The sequence below is a fragment of the Amphiprion ocellaris genome, chromosome 21, assembly GCF_022539595.1.
Source record: "Amphiprion ocellaris isolate individual 3 ecotype Okinawa chromosome 21, ASM2253959v1, whole genome shotgun sequence".
Classification (NCBI taxonomy): Eukaryota; Metazoa; Chordata; class Actinopteri; family Pomacentridae; genus Amphiprion; species Amphiprion ocellaris.
In genome coordinates, this window is record NC_072786.1 from 27,558,215 (window position 1) to 27,578,841 (window position 20,627).

General features: G+C 35.4%; 1 protein-coding gene across 5 annotated transcripts in view; it reads left to right on the top strand.

Moving 5' to 3' along the window:
- The first annotated feature begins 2,497 nt into the window (after positions 1–2,497).
- The window catches only part of tbc1d30 (TBC1 domain family, member 30), a 37,687-nt gene continuing 19,557 nt past the window's right edge, over positions 2,498–20,627 (top strand). The window contains exons 1-2 of one of the 5 annotated variants that reach the window (XM_055006736.1): positions 2,498–3,202; positions 9,179–9,343. In XM_055006736.1, the coding sequence (XP_054862711.1) occupies positions 2,677–3,202; positions 9,179–9,343 (691 nt within the window). In that variant the 5' untranslated portion in view covers positions 2,498–2,676. Of the gene's footprint in view, positions 3,203–9,178; positions 9,344–14,951; positions 15,686–20,423; positions 20,515–20,627 lie in introns of those variants that run through there. The other 4 variants (XM_055006737.1, XM_055006738.1, XM_055006740.1 and 1 more) reach the window with 4 other exon arrangements.

The following is a 20,627-nucleotide window of genomic DNA, read 5'->3' on the forward strand; positions in this document are numbered from 1 at the left end:
GTCATATCTTTTTATTTGCAAGTTGGATTTTTCAGTCGCTTTGGGTAGTTGTCTCCCATCTAGTTTCCATCACATAAACCAAAGCTGATTTGGTTCCAACCAGATTTGTGGTGTAAATATAGAAAAATCATTCGGGATCCATGCATCCATCCATTATCTGTACACTGCTTTATCCTGGTTACAGTCGCGGGGGCGCTGGAGTCTCTCCCAGCTGACTCGGGGTGACAGCAGGGGACACCTGGACAGGTAACAGTCTATCACAGGACTACACATAGAGACAAGCAATCACACCTACAGGCAATTTAGAATAATCAAATAAGCTCATATTTTGGACTGTGGGAGGAAGCCAGAGAACGTGGAGAAAACCCACTCATGCACAGGGAGAACATGGAGACTCCATGCAGAAAGATCCCAGGAAGGCCGGGACACGAACCGGGGATCTTCTAGCTGCAAGGCGACAGCGCTAACCACCACACCACTGTGCAGACCCCAGCCAGACTGTGCATGTTTTATTTATGTCACACACATCTTTAAATGCAAAGTTTTTCTTTGTGCAGTAACTGACACATTATTTGGGCATTTTTTAAAAAAAACTTTCAATCTGAGGGGAAAATATGGCAGCGGTTCAGTTTCTGATCGAGACACCACTTCTCTGTTTGATGGTCACCTGATGACCACTAATGAGCCTGAGCAGCTGATCTGAAGACGTGAAGATCTCCACATGAGTAACATGAAGAAATCATATAGTTTATGGAAACAAGAAGTTTTATCTTATGACATTTCTAAATTAAATTTCAAGTGTTATTTAAGGATTTTTAATTAATATTAATGCTCCATGTCACAAGAACAAATCATCTAGAAACAGGGTTGTTGAACATGACAATGAGTTCACTATACTCCAACGGCCTCCATCTCTCCACCAGATCTCCATCCAGTAGAACCTTTGGGATGTGGTGGAATGGGAGATTGGCATCATGGATGTATAGCCGACAAATCTGCAGCAACTGCATGATGCTATCATGCCAATATGGACCAAACTCTGTGAGGAATGTTTCCAACACCTTGTTGAAAATATATGACATGAAGAATTAAGGCAGTTTTGAAGATAAAAGAGGGTCTAACCTTTTACTAACAAGATGTACCTAATAAAGTGGTAGACAAAGGTTTACTGTAGTGTGGCCTTCCTTCCAAATGCAGCTAGCATGTACCCCTATGTCTATTAAAGATATTAAAGACAACTGCCACACAAGTGAAAAACACTGAACTAAAAAACATACATGTAAAAGCAAAAAATATTTAAAGTTTAAAAATATGAAAATGCTTCATAACATGAAATTTAAAAAACTATGAAATCCTGTAAGTGATGTGTAATTGTTGTTTTTGTGTTGTGTTTAATCTTGTCAGCATTAAACTGAGTTCAGCAGTAAAGCATGGTAGCCTGCTCCTTAAAGCTGGCAGATGAGACAAATCACCAGCTGTAGTCAGTTATCATTTATGAGAAGTTAAGAGGCTGTGTCACTGAGAAAATGTGATTAACACAACTGTCCACATCACCAAAATTGACTGCTGTATCTGCATTCTTGACCTAGCAGATTTTATACTTTTAATTTTTCCAGGAGACCTAGAACAAATCTAAGAAAGAACCAAAATGTATGATTGATTTTTGTGAAAAAGATGCACATGCTCCACTCATTCTGTTGAAGAACATTAAGAGTTGTATGAGTTACTGTAATTTCAAGACTGCCATGACAGATTATAATTTACACTATATGTTATAGGACATTTAAGTGGTTTTGCATAGTTTGCCATTGTTTCCCAATGCAACCAGTACCAACAACCTTTAATATACACCTACACTACCGTTCAAAAGTTTGGGGTCACCCAGGCAATTTCATGTTTCCCACAAAAACTCCCACTTTTATTCATGTCCTAACATAACTGCACAGGGGTTTTCTAATCATCAGTTAGCCTTTTAACACCATTAGCTAACACAATGTAGCATTAGATTAGATTTCAAAAACAAGGACATTTGTAAGTGACCCCAAACTTCTGAATGGCAGTGTGTGTCTATTAAAGATATAAACTGCAACTGCCACCTAAACTAACAAACACCTTTAACTGGATAAACACACAACACACAAAAAAAAGGAAAACATATAAAATTTAAAAGTATGTAGGTGCTACATAAAATAAAATTAAACTTTTTAAATTTTCTATTAGTAATTGTCATTTCTGTATTGTGTTTAATGTTGTCCACAGTAAAAAGACTACAACAGTAAGGCGTGGCAGCCTGCTCCTAAAGCTGGCAGCTGATTGGTCCGCACACTTTGGGCTTCTCTCTGATTGGTCCGCCCCGCGGCTCGAGGCACCTGCCGTACCTGTCGCGCGCCTTGAGCAAAGTTTGTCAGAGAAGTTGAGCGGAGTGGGCCGGACCATTGTTGAGTCCTGGAGGGGGGGAGCCGATACTTCCAGTCCGGAACCTTCAGGAAGGAGAGTGGAAGCCACCGGACGGGGCTCCACCTTAGCGAGGTGAGGAATGGAGCGCTCCAGGAACTCTGTCCTCCTCCGAACGCTCAAAAAAACTTTTTAACGGCAGCGTTTGGTCCAGAAAAATGACAAAAGACGATTAAAAAAACACTCACATGACCTCCAAGTTATTTAACTCGTTTACTGTTAATGACAGCAATGGCGACGGAGCTGAAATTAAACGGGACTGAACTTCTGGAAGTTGACATATGCGACGGCGGGATGGGCTCCGGGGACGAGAGCGGCGTTTACGTGAACTCCGCCGCCTCCCTCCAGGATGACTTCTCCGGCTTCCAGCAGTGGACGAGCCCCGCCGAGTCACCGAGCGACACATCATCATCATCTCCGGGACGACAGGAGGCTCCCGGCGGGCACGGAGCTCCGCCTGGCACCGCTGCTGCCACCCAAAGGACCGATGCGGCCGGTGACAGCGACTCCGAGTCCCTGGGAAATGGGCTGAGGACTCCGAGGACCTCCATCGTGGACTGTCTGCTGGTGGAGCTCTATGAGACCTACAGCGGAGGCAGCAGGAGACACGCCGACAGCTGGGACAGCTCCACGGAGGCGTCCGGCTCGGATGCCTTCCTGGGCCGCAGTAACTCCGGGTCCAGCTTCCTCCAGGAGCTCCAGGAGAGACACACCAGGAGGCACCAGATGAACTACCTGGCCCAGAAAGGTGAGGGCTGCTTGGCTGTGTTCAGATCCTGCTCGTTGACACCAAACTTTCAAAAATCCAAAATCTGTCAACAAACCACTCCAGGAAATTTGTCTCAGATTGGCTGTAAAGGATGCATTTAAAATAGGACTACTGTAGCTCTTTATTTACTCTTCCATAAATCAGTCAGATGTTTAACTCTCCTGCTGTTTTCATTTACAGGCACCAAAAATATTGTTTCCTTGTCTGAAAAAATCCAAAAAATCAGCAAAAAAATCCCCAAATTTCTGAAAATTTGCAAAACCTTCAGGAAGAAAATTCCAATAATTCCTTAAAAATTTCCCTTAAAAAATTTTTAAAAAATCCCCCAAATCTGGCAAGAAAATCATTGTAAATATTTTCAAAAAATGAGTAAAAATCTTCCAAAAAAATCCTAAAAATATCTAGTGATTACATATATATATCAGTAAAACTTGTAATATTTTCTTTAAGAACAGTCACAAAAAAATCAACCAAAATCCAGCAGATTTTGCTGGATTTTGGTTGATTTGTTTGGTTTAGATTTTTTTTTTAATGTTCTTAAAAAACATTTTTAACATTTCTTTTTTCCACCAAAAAATGTTCAAAGATTTCCTAAAAATGTTGAAAATGTGGACATCAGAAATTACACTGTGAAAATATATATTTTTTTCCATATTTTCAAACTTAAAAACATCAATTTTGACCCGCAGGACGACACGAGGGTTAATCACCAATTTGAGGACTTAAATTTGGATATTACATTAGTGTTCAAGAATATTAGAGGGTTTGTTAGGGTCTTGGCACACAATATTTAGATTTTATCCTCTTATATGCACCATTTTCAAGTTATTTCAGTGTTAAATGACTAAAAAATGTTAAATGTGATGCTCTCTGCAGACTAAAGTCACAGTCCTTGCTCCATATTAATGTCACACTGAGTGCAGACTAACCTAACCACTGGTTCTTTATCAGTGTGCCTTGAAATTAGTCTTATTTAAAGTGACTTACACTTATCAAACTAGATTATGTTTAATACTAATAATTTGGGTGGCTGGCCCTGTAAATAGTCCATGAGAAGGGATGCAGGTGCTGATTATGAGAAAAAGTTCACCCTTCAAATCCCCCAGAACCCCACTCATTAACACCAAATCTGCTAACTGTGTAGCTGATCAGTTTCAACCACAGCAACTTGTAAAAAACAAAACAATAAGATGTATTTTCTTTGTTCCTAAGCTAACTGTTCTCATATTTTGTTTATTAGAGATGCTCTATATGTAGTCATGAGGAATAATCCAAACACACAACAGTGTCACTGCTGCAGATATCCTGCTATGAGAATGTGGAGTGCAATTAATTATAATAAAACACCTGACATAACAGAAAGTAATAGGCAATATCGTTTATTTTTTATGAACTATACTGTGATATTTTCAAAATATTTAATGCATAACCAGCATGAAAGATGAATAGATTCATTTTTTATTTAAAAGATAAATAAAACATAGCCTTGGATCGAAGCAAACAACTTTAGATCTATTCATAAAATATTTGGACACCCAGACCCGACACCACCACTGGGTCATACTGATTACCACACTAAATAAGATATAGCTGTTTGCTTTTGTCTAACTGGTTATTGTTTTGATATAGAATGTTCTCAATTTATTTCCTAAAAGGACAAGATATCTACCTCAATACTACAGCAGAAACAGCAACCATGCAGCATTTTTAAAAGATCACAAATGTTGTAGGATTGGCTGGTTTTTCCTTGTTGGAATGCTGCTCTACTGGGACATTGCTCCTATCAGTAGTACATCACAGGTGTCCTCTTTGTGGACACTGTTTCTGCACATGAAGTGCAATGCAAACAGATTAACTTGAACTGAATAAATAGAATCGTAATGTGTCACATTTGCCTGAAGTATTATCAAAAGCCATATATCAAGTAGGTCTGCAAAAATAAAAAATAAAAACCCACATTGTGACAATTTTGACAGATATTTGAGTGAGAATGCTAACATTTGTATTTATTTTCCACTGAAACAAATAGAAAAACGACGATGTTCTTTATTTATTTTGTTTATTTTTACTGCAATCTGTCCCAAACAACCATGTTTCCTCGCATCCCATTCAGAAATGATTGATTAGTGATATTGGAATATAAATGTACAAATGAAAACTTCACTGAAAATATTAACGATGTACTTCATGTTCTCCTAGATGTAAAAAATAATGCTGACACTCCAGGTATTTGCAGATACTGAGAGCCACTCAAAACTGCTTTTTTCTCAACTTAAAACCTGTATAACTGCGTCCACACATGCTTCTTATCATCAAATCAAGTCCTTTTCTATCTATTCATATATATATATATATATATATATATATATATATATATATATATATAGATAGATAGATAGATAGATAGATAGATAGATAGATAGATAGATAGATAGATAGATAATAAACATTAATCTTAAATATTAAGCTTAAGTACCTACAATATTGTATTTACTACAAATTTCCATGACTATTTTAACTATGAAGGTTCAGGTTCTAAAACATTGATCATTTCTTTATATATTGGTATACATAAGACATTATTTTGCACCAGAAGCTGTTGTGGCACAAACTGTTTACCTACTCTGCATAATAAGGTCAGTTCAGGGGATGTTTACATGTCAACATAATAAAGTTAATTAATTATAAATGAACCTGTGCTGGCCCTGATTGGAGGTCATAAATCATGCATGTTTTAATTTACATCTACATATGAGGCAGTGACACAATAACAGTGGTTTCTTTGTATGTTTTAGTCCAAGAGCAGGAAACAGAGGGAGATATTTGATAATCTGTGACTTTTTTTGCACAGGCTTGATTTGCTTGTTTGACAACCCAGATGTTTCAGAATTCATCCACTACAACTTGTTGAGAACAGTGTGTGTTTGTTGAAGTCAGTGGTTTATGTAGACGTGTCACTGGTTTGTCTGCGAGGCTTCAGTGTTATCAGATATTAGAAACAGACGTACATTCTTGTTTCCCAGACCTTTTCATACACAAACACAGGAGAGAATCGGTGTGTTGACAGTTTACTGACGGTTCCTCGGGGAGTCCTGCTGTGTTGCCTCAGAGCCTTGAACGGCATGTTGCTGCCATTGTTTCCTCTGTTAGAGTTGGTGAGTTCAGTGTTTGCCCTCTACACTGTTAAACAATGCAGAGGGCTGCCACTCAGGAAGAGGAAACACTCTGATAATGGCTCAAAGAACAGTAAAAACACAAGAAGACTGTCTTTTCTAATGTGTCTGGTGAGGGATTAATGATCTGTGGTGAAGTCAACGCCTTTTTTTTTGGTAATCTTTCCAAAATATTTATTAATCAGAATCTGTGAGATTTATCACGTAAGCTAATGAAGTAATCCTGATAAAATGCCTCCAAGGAATTGTTTTTTATTATTAAATCCATCTCTGTCACCCTTTGCGACTAAATTCACATCTCTTCTTCTTTGTTTAAATGCTGTCAAAGTATTTTATGCAGCAAGAATTAGCACATATCAATGAAAATGACACGTTTTGACCTTTTAATTTGTGTGAAAGCGAGAAAAATGATGTCAACATCAAATTTAATCTTCATTACAACCTGCATACAGCTCTGCACACCCATTGCTCTTGTTTGAATTACTCATGAACTCCTCTTTGCACTGGTATATTATGGTCTTTTCATGTTAATATTGATGCAATGCATTCATTGAAAAGATATTAAGTCAAGTCACTGTTTTTTAGATAGTACATTTAAAATAACAGACATTGTGCCAAAGTGTTTTCTAGTAAAAAAAAAGACTCTGATTTGCATTTCAAATTCACCTCAAAAGTTTCGATATTGGGTTTCAGGACCCATAGTGTTATTTCTACTGTGATTTTATCCTACAAAAAGTAATTAAAATGCTACTTTACCTGATTATAATGAGACCCAGACCCTACAGCATTAACCTGATGAATTTAGAGCTAAAGTTTTGACCCTACAAAAATTTAGCTTAAAATATCTATGTAATAGTAGGTTAATGTCATATCATAACATAATTGCCTGGTTTGCAAACACTTTATTGAATGACATTACATTTAGTTTTGTTAGGTTCTGAGCAAATATTTTTCCCATTTCAAACAGTTTCCTACCATCATGATTCAGATATTTCCATATTCCAGACAATCTCCTCAGCACAATTAGGAAAATATATCTCCATTATCAGTGTTTTATGGTGAGATACAAAACAAACAAAATATTATTTTTCCTTGCTATAAAGGTGAATATAAAACATCTGCAAGTATTATCATATCAAATGATGCAAGATATGGATAGCTGAGACCGAAAAAAAACCCCAAGATGCAGCATTTCTGGCTATTAATAAAGTAAAGACAGTGAAATTACCCTGAAAATATCTAATATATAATATAATAAGATGTAGATCAGCAGCAAATACTCACGTAAGGGCAAACATCTGTTATTTTACCTTTAAGATTCACTAATTCCAATTGATTTCTATAAGAGGTTCAATAACGGGGTCAAAGGAAAGAGACATAGTTGTTTTTTTGTCTCAGTAAAGAAGGCGATAAGCTCATTTTTAATGGAAAATTGTCTTTGCTATTGTGTTTTAGCAGTGTTTGTATTCTCTCTGCTGCTCTTCTGTTTCAAAGTTTGATTCATTTGGTTAATAGTTACGTTGGTCTGAGTTTAAAAAGCTTACAACATCACCATGCTTTCACTTTGATTTCACTTTAATTCACATTTATTATGTTGCTCAAGGAAGAGTTGTTGTGTTTCTCTTTCTAATATTGTAAACTCTTGACCTGACATGACTTACTTTATCATTTGGTGCCACATAAATATCGTTTAATTGAATTTTATCCACAAAAACACAACAAAACAATAATAAAAACTGTCATGTTGATCTCTTTATGTCTCAGATCTGTGTCACTTTCAGTGCTAATCATATTTTAAAGGTTATGTTTCCATAAATGGGAGCAAAGTGTGTGTTTTTTGTGGAGCGAGTGCTCTGGTTTTCATTTCCTCTTTGCCTGCAGCCTGGAAAATAAACTAATGAGTGTTATTTGTGATCTATTAGTGGAGTGCAGACGCCGCGTGTGATCCAGTTTCAACCTGGTTTATTTATCATATTTTGCACTGACCTGAGTAAAGACGCTGGTGTTAAGACTCTTAAACACATGAGGAAACCTGAAAAATAAAGAGAAATAGAGCGAAGCCAAACAATTAAGCAAAATATTATTGAAGCTACAATATGGACAAGTGCAATTTTAAAATGTAAAGGTACATGTGCCATAACATAACATTTTAAATGAAGCATTGGGGTGCTACAGAGGTGCTTTGGCCTATATATCATATTCTCCAGACTTAAGGGAACATGCAAAACCACAGCACAAATCTGAATTTTTCAATTTATTTTTGGTGCAAAAGAAATGCAAAAAATACCATTCCCTCTAAAATTGTATTTACTGTATTTATCAACAAGTATAGGACCATTTTTTTGCACATTGTTAAGTCCTACAGTAGTTTTATTTTTTATTTTTTTCCAAAAATAAATATTATAAACTTTACTTTTAAAAATCCCAACCCTCCATTTTAATCAAGGAGCAAATTTCTTTCCAAAAGAACGTCATTAAATGAGACACATGTAATCAGTTGCATACATTTTTGGATTTGTGACACAATATTTGTTTTGTCTTTTTTTCATACCACTATTGTGATGTTAATGTGCCAATAGGAAAGTCTGACGTAAAGGTTGTGAGCATGTTTATGTGATATTTCTAACTCTGAAGACATACATTGATTTTTTCTTTCAATTCAACAGAAAAGCTGACAGTCCGAACCAAACAGCAGGAATAAAGTGGTAGAAATGGTAGAAAGTCTGAGACCTGTCTTTGATAATAAGTAACCGGATTATTGTGTGTATTCTTTGTTTTTCAGCCCCGGAGGAGCTTCGTTCAATCATCCAGGAGGTGAAATATCGCACAGGCCTGCAATCGGCCAAACTGATCCGGCAGCTGAAGAGACGAGACAGACTTTTCCACAAACTGCAGAAGAACTACGACATCGTCACAGCGTGTCTTCAGGCCGTCTCACAGAAACGACGTAAGACTCTGCAGAATCTGCAAACACAACACGCATCACAGATTCATCACAAGTTAGCAAAAGTCAACCCGTTAAAAGATCACAAACTGCCTGTTGGGGTTCCAGTTTTTAACTGGATTCACTGTAAAGCAAAATCCTGTTTTAACGGATTTTGAATACAGGAAAACTGTGTGAATGTACGGTCATTCATTATGAAAGAACAAATTAATTGTTATAAGAATATTTTATGTGGACATCGGGTTAAGAGGTTTAACCTGTATTTTATTTAGCCACATGGATTTTACTAGATATCATCTATATCTGTCTATAAGATTATATTATATAAGACCAAAATATAATGAGCCACTTAATGTAAAGTAATTGATGCTTTTTGCTTTACATACAGAAGAAAACAGTGTATTTTATGATCAAACATTGTGAAAAAACTATTTACCATTTGTAACAATTAGTGTTAATTAACATTAAATTATTTTTAACATGTAAATTAATATGGAATTACTAGATATTATCTGTAATTTAACAAAACAGGGAAAATGGCAAAATAACAGTTTAGGAAATTATTTGCCTTTTTTCAGTCTTTAATGTGCACATTTTTTATTTTAAATACCAGCATATGACTGTAAAATAATCATATGAATGGTGAAATTTTATGAGAAATTTTGCAAAAGATACAGAGTTTTAGCGGTTTTTGGTTTTTTTAGATGTAAATTAATATGTTTTTTCCTGTAATTTTTACTGAATGTTATCTGTAATTTAACAAAACAGGGAAAATCTAAAATAGGAGTAAATTGTTTTAAAAAAAAAAAATGTTTAAAGCTGTTAGAAAGCATAACTTTTTTACAGTGTATGCCGTTTTGATGGCAGCATGGTAATGTGGGGATCTTAAAAACATCTTCCTAAAAATACATGACACAGATTCCCTTCATTTGTACCAAAATGCTGCTATTTTATTTTACCTTGCAAGAGTTCTTTGCAAGATTTATTCATATTTTGTAGAGACTTTGTATTTTGTGTGGGGTTTAGGTCAAACAAAGCAAAGTTAGAAAAATATTTCTCATATATTGTGGTGATTTTCCACAATTCTGCTCCTCAAACCGTCATAGCCTCGACCTATATTTGTCCTGGGGTGAACACATTTGCAATAAAAGCTCTGTACATGTTGAAGGCTAAACACAGTAGTTATATCACATGTAGTATGAAAATTACTGTCTCACATTTACATAATAGACTGAGGCCCAGAGCTCAAGGCTACTGGGAAAATACTCATTTTCATATTCCAATCTCCTCACTCTTCAATTTTCAAAACTGCCCCTTAAACAGTTCAGTTGAATGACCTGTTATGTAAGCAACCTTAACGTAATAACACGACTGGCCATTTTTTGTTTGTCCAGCGTCGAGATTATGGATTAAACATCAGCTAAGAATAGTATGTACATGACATTTAATATCCTGACTCTACTAATCAGAAACTTAGATGGAGTTCAGACAAAAAAATCCACATGTGAACACAATTATTTCACTTTTTTGGATATTTAACTTGATTGTTGATTGTTTTTAAACTCTTTTTTTTTTTGCTTTTATTGTTCTTTTCTGTCAACATGCATCATGTTTGCTCACAAGGTGGTAGAGCTATAAACAGTGTGTGGGTTTTCCAGTATTTACACAGTAGTTTATGTGCCACTATTTCCATAAACTGAGCTGCCAGTTCCTCAGCAGTGAATAATAACACAGTGATGTGGAGCCAGAATGGTAACTGCAGTGATTTTACAGGATCCATTTAGCCAAAGCAGCTGCTGCACACCAACAAGTTTCTGCAGCTGAGAGGTGGAAAGATTCAGATGATAGAAAACACATTAGAGTTATTAGTGATGTCACCGGAGAGAAGCATCTGCAGGGACGAGGTCATTTATCACGAAGCTTTACTGCTGATGGAGCATTATCATCGAGGCCTTTATTTATTTTCATCGTCGAGGCTGTTTGCAGACGACCATCCAGGACGTCGCTCAGACTGGATGTCGTTTCCGCTCAGGAAGCTTTTACTGCACCTGAATTGTCATGATTTACATTGCAAACATGTTTTCTGGGATTTGCTGTCCGTGTTTTTCAAGGTGTTCGGTGAATATGGTGATGAGGAGAGTGAGTTCTGCTAAATTTTAGGATTAGATCACAGGTATAAAAAAAGCATGAAATCTGTTGAGCTCCAAGTGGAGTTTCAGTGTTCATCAAAAAATGGATTACAGTTTCATTCATATGTATTTATATGGTGCTAAATGTTAACATAATTCATCTTACGGCTCTTTATAGAAGACATAGGATACATAACATTGCAGCTTCATCAGTGCATTAAAGTGACAGCATTCTGTTCTTTACACAAAAGTCATGTTTACATTAATTTTCCTCTTGGCTTCGTTCAGACAAACTGCCTCAGTGACGGAGAGAGCTGCAGAACACATGCAATATTTATCATTTTTGATAGATTAGACAATGATTTATTATGTATTATGATGCAATAACAAACAAAAGACTAAATCTAAATCAATAGCAGCTTATCAAACTGTCTGGATAAGTAACAGACTCATTTATTCATTATTTCCTGAACAGTACAACTACACTGTAAATAAAATAAAACTAATAATTATGAAATCTAGCAGGATAATATGGTGCCTAAAGATAGAGATAGACCAATTATTGTTGCTGATATTCCGATATTTGGCATTTTTTCCGAGTATCTGCATATTAATTGACCGGTTGTTGATTAATTAAATGCTCTATTTCAGGTCTGATGCAGCCTCCTTTTGTGGTCTCAGAAATGTCTCTCAAGCAGCAAAAAGTGAACCAGAAACACAAACCAGAAATTAGCTTCTCTCACAGTTGCTAAGCTAAGTGGCTATGCTAACGGCTAGCGGCTAGGTTAGCAGGCAGCCACAGATTAACCAGAAACAGTCTGGAAAACAATAATTAATAAAGCTTTAAGATCTTGACCTTAGTGGGCAATAAAAGTGAGAAAACAGTGAAATATTAAGAAAACAGAGAAGAACAGCAGGAGACAAACTGATCGATCCCACATGAACAGAGGAGAATGTCTTAATTTAATAACCTCTATTTCTCTTTTACGTCTTCAGGTATAGTCACTCTGATTAATGAGGAAGAATAGTTATGAATGACAGGTTTTCTGCTATCACATGCTGTTAAAACATTACATTTAATCTATATCGGCTCCAAATATCGGCCTTTCTTGGGCACCAGTAATCGGTATCGATATCCCTTATCCGTCAATACCTGCTAAAAGCTCTTTAACCCTCGTGTCGTCCTGCGGGTCAAAAGTGACCCGGTTTAAAGTTTAAAAATGTGGAAAAAAATACTATATTTTCATAGTGAAAATTCTGATGTCCACATTTTCAACATTTTTGGGAAATTTTTGAACATTTTTTGGTGGAAAGAAATGAATGTTAAAAATGCTTCTTAAGAACATTCACAAAAAAATCAACCAAAATGATTTTTTTTTTTGTGAATGTTCTTCAAGAAAATATTAGAAGTTTTACTGATATATATGTAATCACTTTAGATATTTTTAGGGTTTTTTGGAAAGATTTTTACTCATTTTTTGAAAATATTTACAAGAATTTTCTCGCCAAATTTGGGGGATTTTTTTTTATTAAATAAAACTTTTAAGGAATTATTGGAATTTTCTTCCCGAAGGTTTTGTAAATTTTCAGAAATTTGGGGATTTTTTTTTGCTGAATTTTTGGATTTTTTTCAGACAAGGAAGCAATATTTTTTGGTGCCCATAAATGAAGACTTTGTACATGAGGAGGAGGATTTTTAAATTGTATTCTGGATTTGATACGGAGCCATTGAGGACAAGTTAATGGAGTAGAAACATGATCTATGCTATTCCTTCTTGTCAGGACTCTCACTGCAGCACTTCAGATCAGCTGGAGGCTTTTCAGAGGGAGATTCGGTAATTTAGAGCCAGCAGCATGACTGCAACTTTCCTGGAAGTCACTCGTATTCAACTGGAGGTTTCAGCTGCTGTAATCTTGTTTCTGTGAACACTTTAAAGGTGTATTTTGCAGCGTTACAAAAGAATAGGTGATGTTCTTTACGAGATCTGGTTTCATATCTGAAGGCAATAATTAAAATAGTTTTTGTTTTAAATTGAATAAGACTTCTAGCCCGTTTTCCACAGACCTCCACAGTTAGTTCACATCCTTCTGCTCTTCTTCTGCCAACTATGAGCTGAAATGATCAACCAGTTACCCAATTAAAGGTGCAGTTTTATAGGATTTAGGCTGATCTATTGCCAGAAATGGAAAATACTATTCCGAATCATGTTTTCATCGGTGTCTAATCACCTGAAAGTACGAGTGACCGTGTTGTATTGTGCTCTGTGTGTTTCTACAGTCGTCTGAAACGTACAAACCAGATTCTCTTTTGATTTTTGCATTTTTAGCAACCACCACAGGTTTTCCAACATGAGCTCCGTTTCTTTCAAATAATCACAAATATTTGTAAAATGATAATTGTTTTTCTGATTGACAATACAGTAAAAAAAAAAAAGATGTATTTTACAGTCAAACATAAAAGAACAAATTACCATTTATAAAAAATATACAATTTTGGTATAGATTTCATTGACAGATATTTTTTGTTTGTTTAGTTTTTTTTAAATGGCTAAGTAAAACCAAAAAAATTAAAACGTTTTTCTGTGATTTTATTAGTTATTGTCTGTAATTTAGTAAAACAGGAATTATCTGTAAAATAGATTATACATTTTTTAAACCATTTTTCAGTTCCTAGTATACAGAATTTTGTTTTTCAAATAATGACAAATATCTGTAAATTGTTTTTCTTGCTGATTTAAGTACAGTAAAAATAGTGTCATTTTTAGGCTCAAAGATAATAGAATGAATTATTTGTGATAAATTATTTCCGTGATTTTGTTAGTTAGTCAAAAAAGAGAACATTTGTAAATTAGCTTCTGAGAATTTATTTACCATTTTTTAATATACAGAATTTTGTTTTTCAAATAGTGACAAATATCTGTTAAAAAAAAAAAAGAAAGAAGACATTTCTTCCTGATTTAATTACCACAAAAATAGTGTCATTTCTATTGTCAAAGATAATAGAATGAATTATCCTTTGTAAATAAATAAATAAAGAAGAGTTTTGACACTTCTTTAATTTTTTATGGTGACAAGTAAATTAAAACTTTTTTTGGCTGGGATTTTACTATTTAGTATTATCTATAATTCAACAAAATTCTGTCAAATGTGTCATAAAAATATTTACCATTTTTACACCTTAATATGCAGAAGTTAGTTTCTCAATTAACAACGCAATCTTTAAAAAAATATAGGTTTTCGACTGATTTAAATGCCGTAAAAATAGTGTAATTTTACTGTCAAGTACAAAATTAATTACCATTTTTATAAAAGTAGAATATAGATTTCTGAGATAAAACTTGGCAGTTGTGACTTGTTTCTTTTTTACATTTATTAAAACATTTTGTCTGTCATTTTACTATCTGCCATTTAACAAAACAAGAAAAATCTGTGAAATGACAGTAAATTGTTGAAGAAATTAGGCTTTCAAACTGTTAAAAATCATTCCGTTTTTACAGTGTTCTAGTCTGATACTCAGATGTCAGAGCTTCATGTTAAAATGTGTAAAGCCTCCTCAGTCAGTCTGTTTTTACCTAATTAAATATTTGATTATTCAGTGGATTTAGTAAAACCAGAAATCCTCCCTCCTCTCCCCCACCATTACCTCATCCTCACCGGCCTCCCCACGTGTCCCTCCGTCCTACCGCATCCCTCCATCCTCGCGCCTCCTCCCGGTGACGCCAAACCGGAGGAGGATGAGGAGGTTCAGCATCAGCAGCACCGACATCCCGCCTTCCTCCTCCAGCGACCCGCCGCTGTTTTGGACCGTCGGACCGACGCTTCCTCCGCCTCTCCGCTCCACACCGGACAATAACCGGGAGATTTACGCTTTCTCCGGTTAAACCAGGAAGGAGACACCGCTGGAGGAGATTCAGACATCACTTTAATCGATTATACACCTTGGAGGAGCGTTTGGAGCTGCGGCTCTGATCGTCTGGATTCAAGGGAAGGATTTTAAAACCGGGACCGGAGGATGAGGTGATTGAAGCGGGGTAACGGCTCTGATTCTCCGGGATGAGGCAGGAGAGGCTCCCCGCTGCCGGCAGGAGGCCGAGGGCGGGCTTGAAGCAGCGGCAGCAGGGATCGGGAGGGGTCGGTAACATCATCAGCAACGTCCTGAAGAAACGGAACGGCATCTCCAGGAGCGCACCGAGGCTGCTGTGCACCTTAGAACCAGGTGAGCCGAACACGTCCGGATCAGAACCTCAGGGGGAAATCAATGAATCTGAGTTAACAATAGATGTAATTCAACCTGTATTTCAACACTGAGGTCCGGAGCCCTCATTTAAATGTACACTGTAAAAAACATAAAAAATGTATGAAATATATAAAAATATCTACATTTTTGTTCACAATTTACCATTATTTTACAGAATTTTCCTTGTTTGTTAAATTACAGATAATAACTAGCATTGCAATTTTTTTTAATTTACAGTTAACCTGAATAAAAAGGCTGAAACTCTAAACACTAGAGTTCTGTATTTTTACAAATTCAATTTTTTTCTTTTACAATGATGGTAAGATTATGCTTTTTTTTATTGCATATTTAATTCATCAAAAATATGAATTTGCAGATATTTGATATATTAGAAAGACAAATTATGTACACTGTATAACTAAATCTGGCTGCAAGGGTGCGAGAAAAAGAATTGTAAAACAGTGAAATCCTGTAATATTCAGTACCTCTAAAAACTGTTAAAATATCAGCAAATGTCAGTAAAATAGTGACATTTTTAGCTGAGAACTGTAATTTTATGGTCACACATTATTGTTGTTTTTTTTTAACAGTATTTTAAATTTTTTTCATAGTGTAGGGGACCTAAACTGTATTCTGCCCAGAAAAAAAGTCTTAATAATCTAATAATAATTTTATTGATATAGCCCTTTTAAAAACAAGATTAAACATTAAGATTCTCAACTGCAAAACCCAGCATGTTGGTGAAAATAAACACAACTGAAAAAAGAAAATTATTTAAACCTTTACTATGAACCTTTTAAATTCCTTTCTATGAAAATGGTGTCTAAGAAGCGAGCAGCGACCAGAAAAGCTCCACCTGAGGGTCTGAGGATCTGGCTCAATGTTTCTGCTGCAGCTTACGGCCAGATGCAGACGAGCTTTCAGAGTGATCCCTAAAATATTAAAATCAGTTCTGAAATGAACAGGGAGCCGATGGAGAGAAGAGACGTCGTCCATTAAATCCTTTAGAAAATACATGCATGAACCAGTTTTAGGAAAATCTGAGTTAAGTCTCTGCCCCGTTATTCATTTAATCTCAAAAGAAGTCATCTCTACGTATCAAAGTTTACCTTGTGGAGGTCTGAAGTTGTGTTTTTGAGACCGTCATTGCCAGTTTCAAGGTGGAAATGCTCAGCTGTGGTGTTGACTGCTTGTTTCACTTGTGATATGTTTTCTAGTGTGTAAAAATCACCATGTGGGCTTTTAACGAGGTAAAAAACAAACTTGATTTTCCCGTGATGGAGTCTTTAAACCTGAGTGTCGGTTTCAGAATGGGTTCAATCAACTCTAAATTAAGTTAACCCCGATTGAAATGTGTACATGAAGAGATTAATTGCCCTTATCAATGAAGACATTATTGGAAAACAAGAAAAACGAAGCTTCAATTGTCCTCTGTCATCCTTAATAAGTCAGAAATAGTAATACATGCCATGCAGAATATGAATATATAACTATTTAAGAACAGAAACACGGTAGTTTTATCTAGAAAAAATCCACTTATTTGACATTTATACTATATTGCACAATAAAAAATAGCTTGACATTTTTTAAAGAATTACTGTTATTTTACAGATTTATATAATCAATATAAGCATTCAAGAAAAGTAATAATTCATATGTTGAGCATTAAAGAAATGTGAAGTCATGCTTGCAGACTGATATCTCCTCTGTTATTAGGTCAGTGTGATAAATTATGAGATGCAACCTGAACTACATGAACATCCTGTATTGTCTGAATTAGATTGTCAACTCACTGGAGCTTCACAGGATGATTCAATCTGTTGAAAATGAGCTCATCTAACACTTACAGGCAGTGGATTATTACTATAATAGGAGGACATTTTTCTGAAAGTGTTTTAATATGGCAGAATAAAGTCATTTAGCAGGTTGTGTAATCAGATGAGATGTTACTGGCACTGCAGTAAAGACGTAAAGACACTCATTGTGAATCAGCAGGGCTCTTTTAACAGGGAATAAAATTAATATTTCATTGTCAAGGTTGTAAATTGTGCAAACTCATGATGTAAAAATTGCCTCCTGTAACACCATCAATTTATAAATTCAGTAATTTACCAAATTGCACATAATTGTATTGGATTTTTCCTGCTATGATGCAGCTGTGTCTCCAGATATACTCTAAGCTTTTTGTTTTTTTATCTCTTTTTACCCTCTTACATTACTTCCTGACTGTCTTTTAATGTGTCTCTTTACCAAACATGCTTAAATAACTGGATTAAAGTTACTGAGCTTAGAAAATTCAGTTTTACTCTTAGTGTACTCTGGAAAAACCTGTATTTATATCCTTAGTTTAATCATATTTTACACCTAGCTGCTCTTCTTTTAGTTGATTCATTTAATTTAATTAATGTTTTGACCATTTTCTTAGCTTTGCATGTGAATACTTCTATTGCTATCCATGTTTTTGTACATCTACGTCTTTTATCGTCTTACTCCACTGTAGTGCAACGACTTCCTGTAAAAAATACAGCTAAATGCTAACAGCAGCATGTTGTTTTTAAAATCTGATGCTTTTTAAAGAGCCATTAATGACATTAACAGCAGGATACAGTAAAAACTGACCATGTGAATTGTACTAAAAAACTTTTTCATTAATCATACATTGATGCTTTTGAAAAAATAAATATAACATCCATTGAAAAAAAAATACCCTCCCTTATCCTTTATAGCATTAGGTGTTTCAGTGCTGTATGCATTTTTAAAAGCTGAACAGAGTTCTCAATTCTGCATTATAAATATTAAAGGCACATTGCTATTTATGGTACATGTCTGCAGTTTCTACATTTTAAAGGAAGAAAATGTAATTTACAGGTAACTCCTAGAAGTAGAAGAGCCTCGAGGATGTTAGACTAGATGTTCCTCTCTTTTCTTTTTTACATTTATTGTTGAGTCATTTGCACACAATTCAAAAGTTAATTTGCCAAAACATACAAAAGCAGTCTTGAAAAATTGTATTAATATCTCCCAGATTGTTCAAAAGAGTTCCAATTATAATGCTAAAAGCTATAAAATAATTCCTCAGTATTTTTTTTAAAATTGTTAGTGAATGAAAAAGCTGATCCTGATATGTGGTATACTTCAAATAATGACTTGTCTCTGTTGTGTTTTAGAAAAAAAACAAACTCTACCATGTTATTTCTTTTAAATTACTGTAAAAATACCCCCAAATTCTAACAGTAGTGTACCATTTTGCCAAATACAGTTAGAAGCTGACAAATGTGGTGCTTTTTTTTTAGAGCCAAAGACAAGAATGAGCATCATTGTCATTCACCCTCCCTCCAAGAGACCAATAAAAACGGTTGGTAGCATCAGTTTGAGAAATTAAATTTACACTGAGAAATTTGCCCATAAAATCCACATTCACAAACCCTCACATTCTACAGTAGAATTCAGTCATAAATTTAACGGTTTCAAATGAATTCTGGCATTAATTCTGTAAAAATACAGTAAACTACTGGTGACCAGAGCTGCCAGTAGTTTACTGTAATTTTACAGGGAAATTTCGTGACTTTACCCAAAATATGTTTTTGAGTTATTAGATTCCTTCAGCATCCTGAGCTGTTAAAGCAGAGATTTCAGTTCAGGGGCAACATTCAGAACACGATAATCTATAAATAACCACAACTCCAAATGTTTCCCTTTGTTTTAGTGCAAAAAAGCACATTCTGAAGATGTTCAAAACATTGTGTACAAGCTGAAATTTCTTAAGTACAATAAGTTCAATTTTAACAGCATTATACCTCAGTTAATCATTTACACATTACAACTCACAGATCAGTGTTTCTACAAAGGAACAAAACATTCCGTCACAGGTATCTGGAACTGAACAATGAAATATTTTAGTTTATAATCAAAACAACTTGTCAAGATCTAGAAATGATTTTTAACTTACATTCATTTCTATGTCCGTATAGTAATCCTGACACCAGAAGGTTAAGTTATCCTCCTGCTTTGTAAATGTATAAAATATTTACATAAAAAATACATAAAAGTTGTGGCAGTGCAGTGGACAAATTTCAGATACTTTTATTGAAAAGTTGCACTTAATGTCGTCTCTAATTTTTACACTTTGCAAAGTCGTCCATCAGCCGTATGTTTTAAACTCGTGTGTTAAAGGAACCCCACAAGCAAGCAGGGTTCCTTAAATACCCCCAGAGTTCATTAAAGCTCTCCTGACAGGGGCAGCACTATTTAGAAACAGTTTGTTATTGGAAAGTCTAAACAGTAAATCTCATGTTTTAGTCTCTTTCAGTCAGTTTATACTTTAAATAAAGTCAGATCTCCCTCTAAAGACAACAACCATGGGGAGAAATTTGGGGATCAAAAAGGACATTTTCACAAAAGATTGTACTCAGCATTACAAAAATAACTTCTATGCAAAAATGCATCTTAAAAGAGCATTTTTCGAAATCAGTGACAGAATAATTGCACAAATATTGATTAAACAGTCAATAATGAAAGCTGTTGGAGGTTATTCCTCACATTGTGATTTCATTTCAGTTTGTGTGAAGCAGAAATTGGTAGAAACAACCTTTTCTTCCTTTCCTCCTTTTCTCTCTGACTGGGTTTATTTCCTTTACTTTCCGTGGAGAAGATGCAGTAATGAGGTTTGTCCTGGTAGTGAGAGATAATCTGAACCGGGAAGTAGGAGGGTTTTCCGCGTTAATCCTCCCGGAGCTGCGACGGGACACCGGGACAAAAGGCAGGAAGGATGGCGCAGGGCAACGCGACGGAGAAGGAGCACCGAGCAGGTTAAACACTGTTCTGCTTTCTGTTGGGAGAATATCTGACTTTTTAAAAGAGTTTTATACATCCAGCTGCGGGGGTGTGAAAGAGAAAGGCCGCGGCCCTCCGAAGGCTCCGC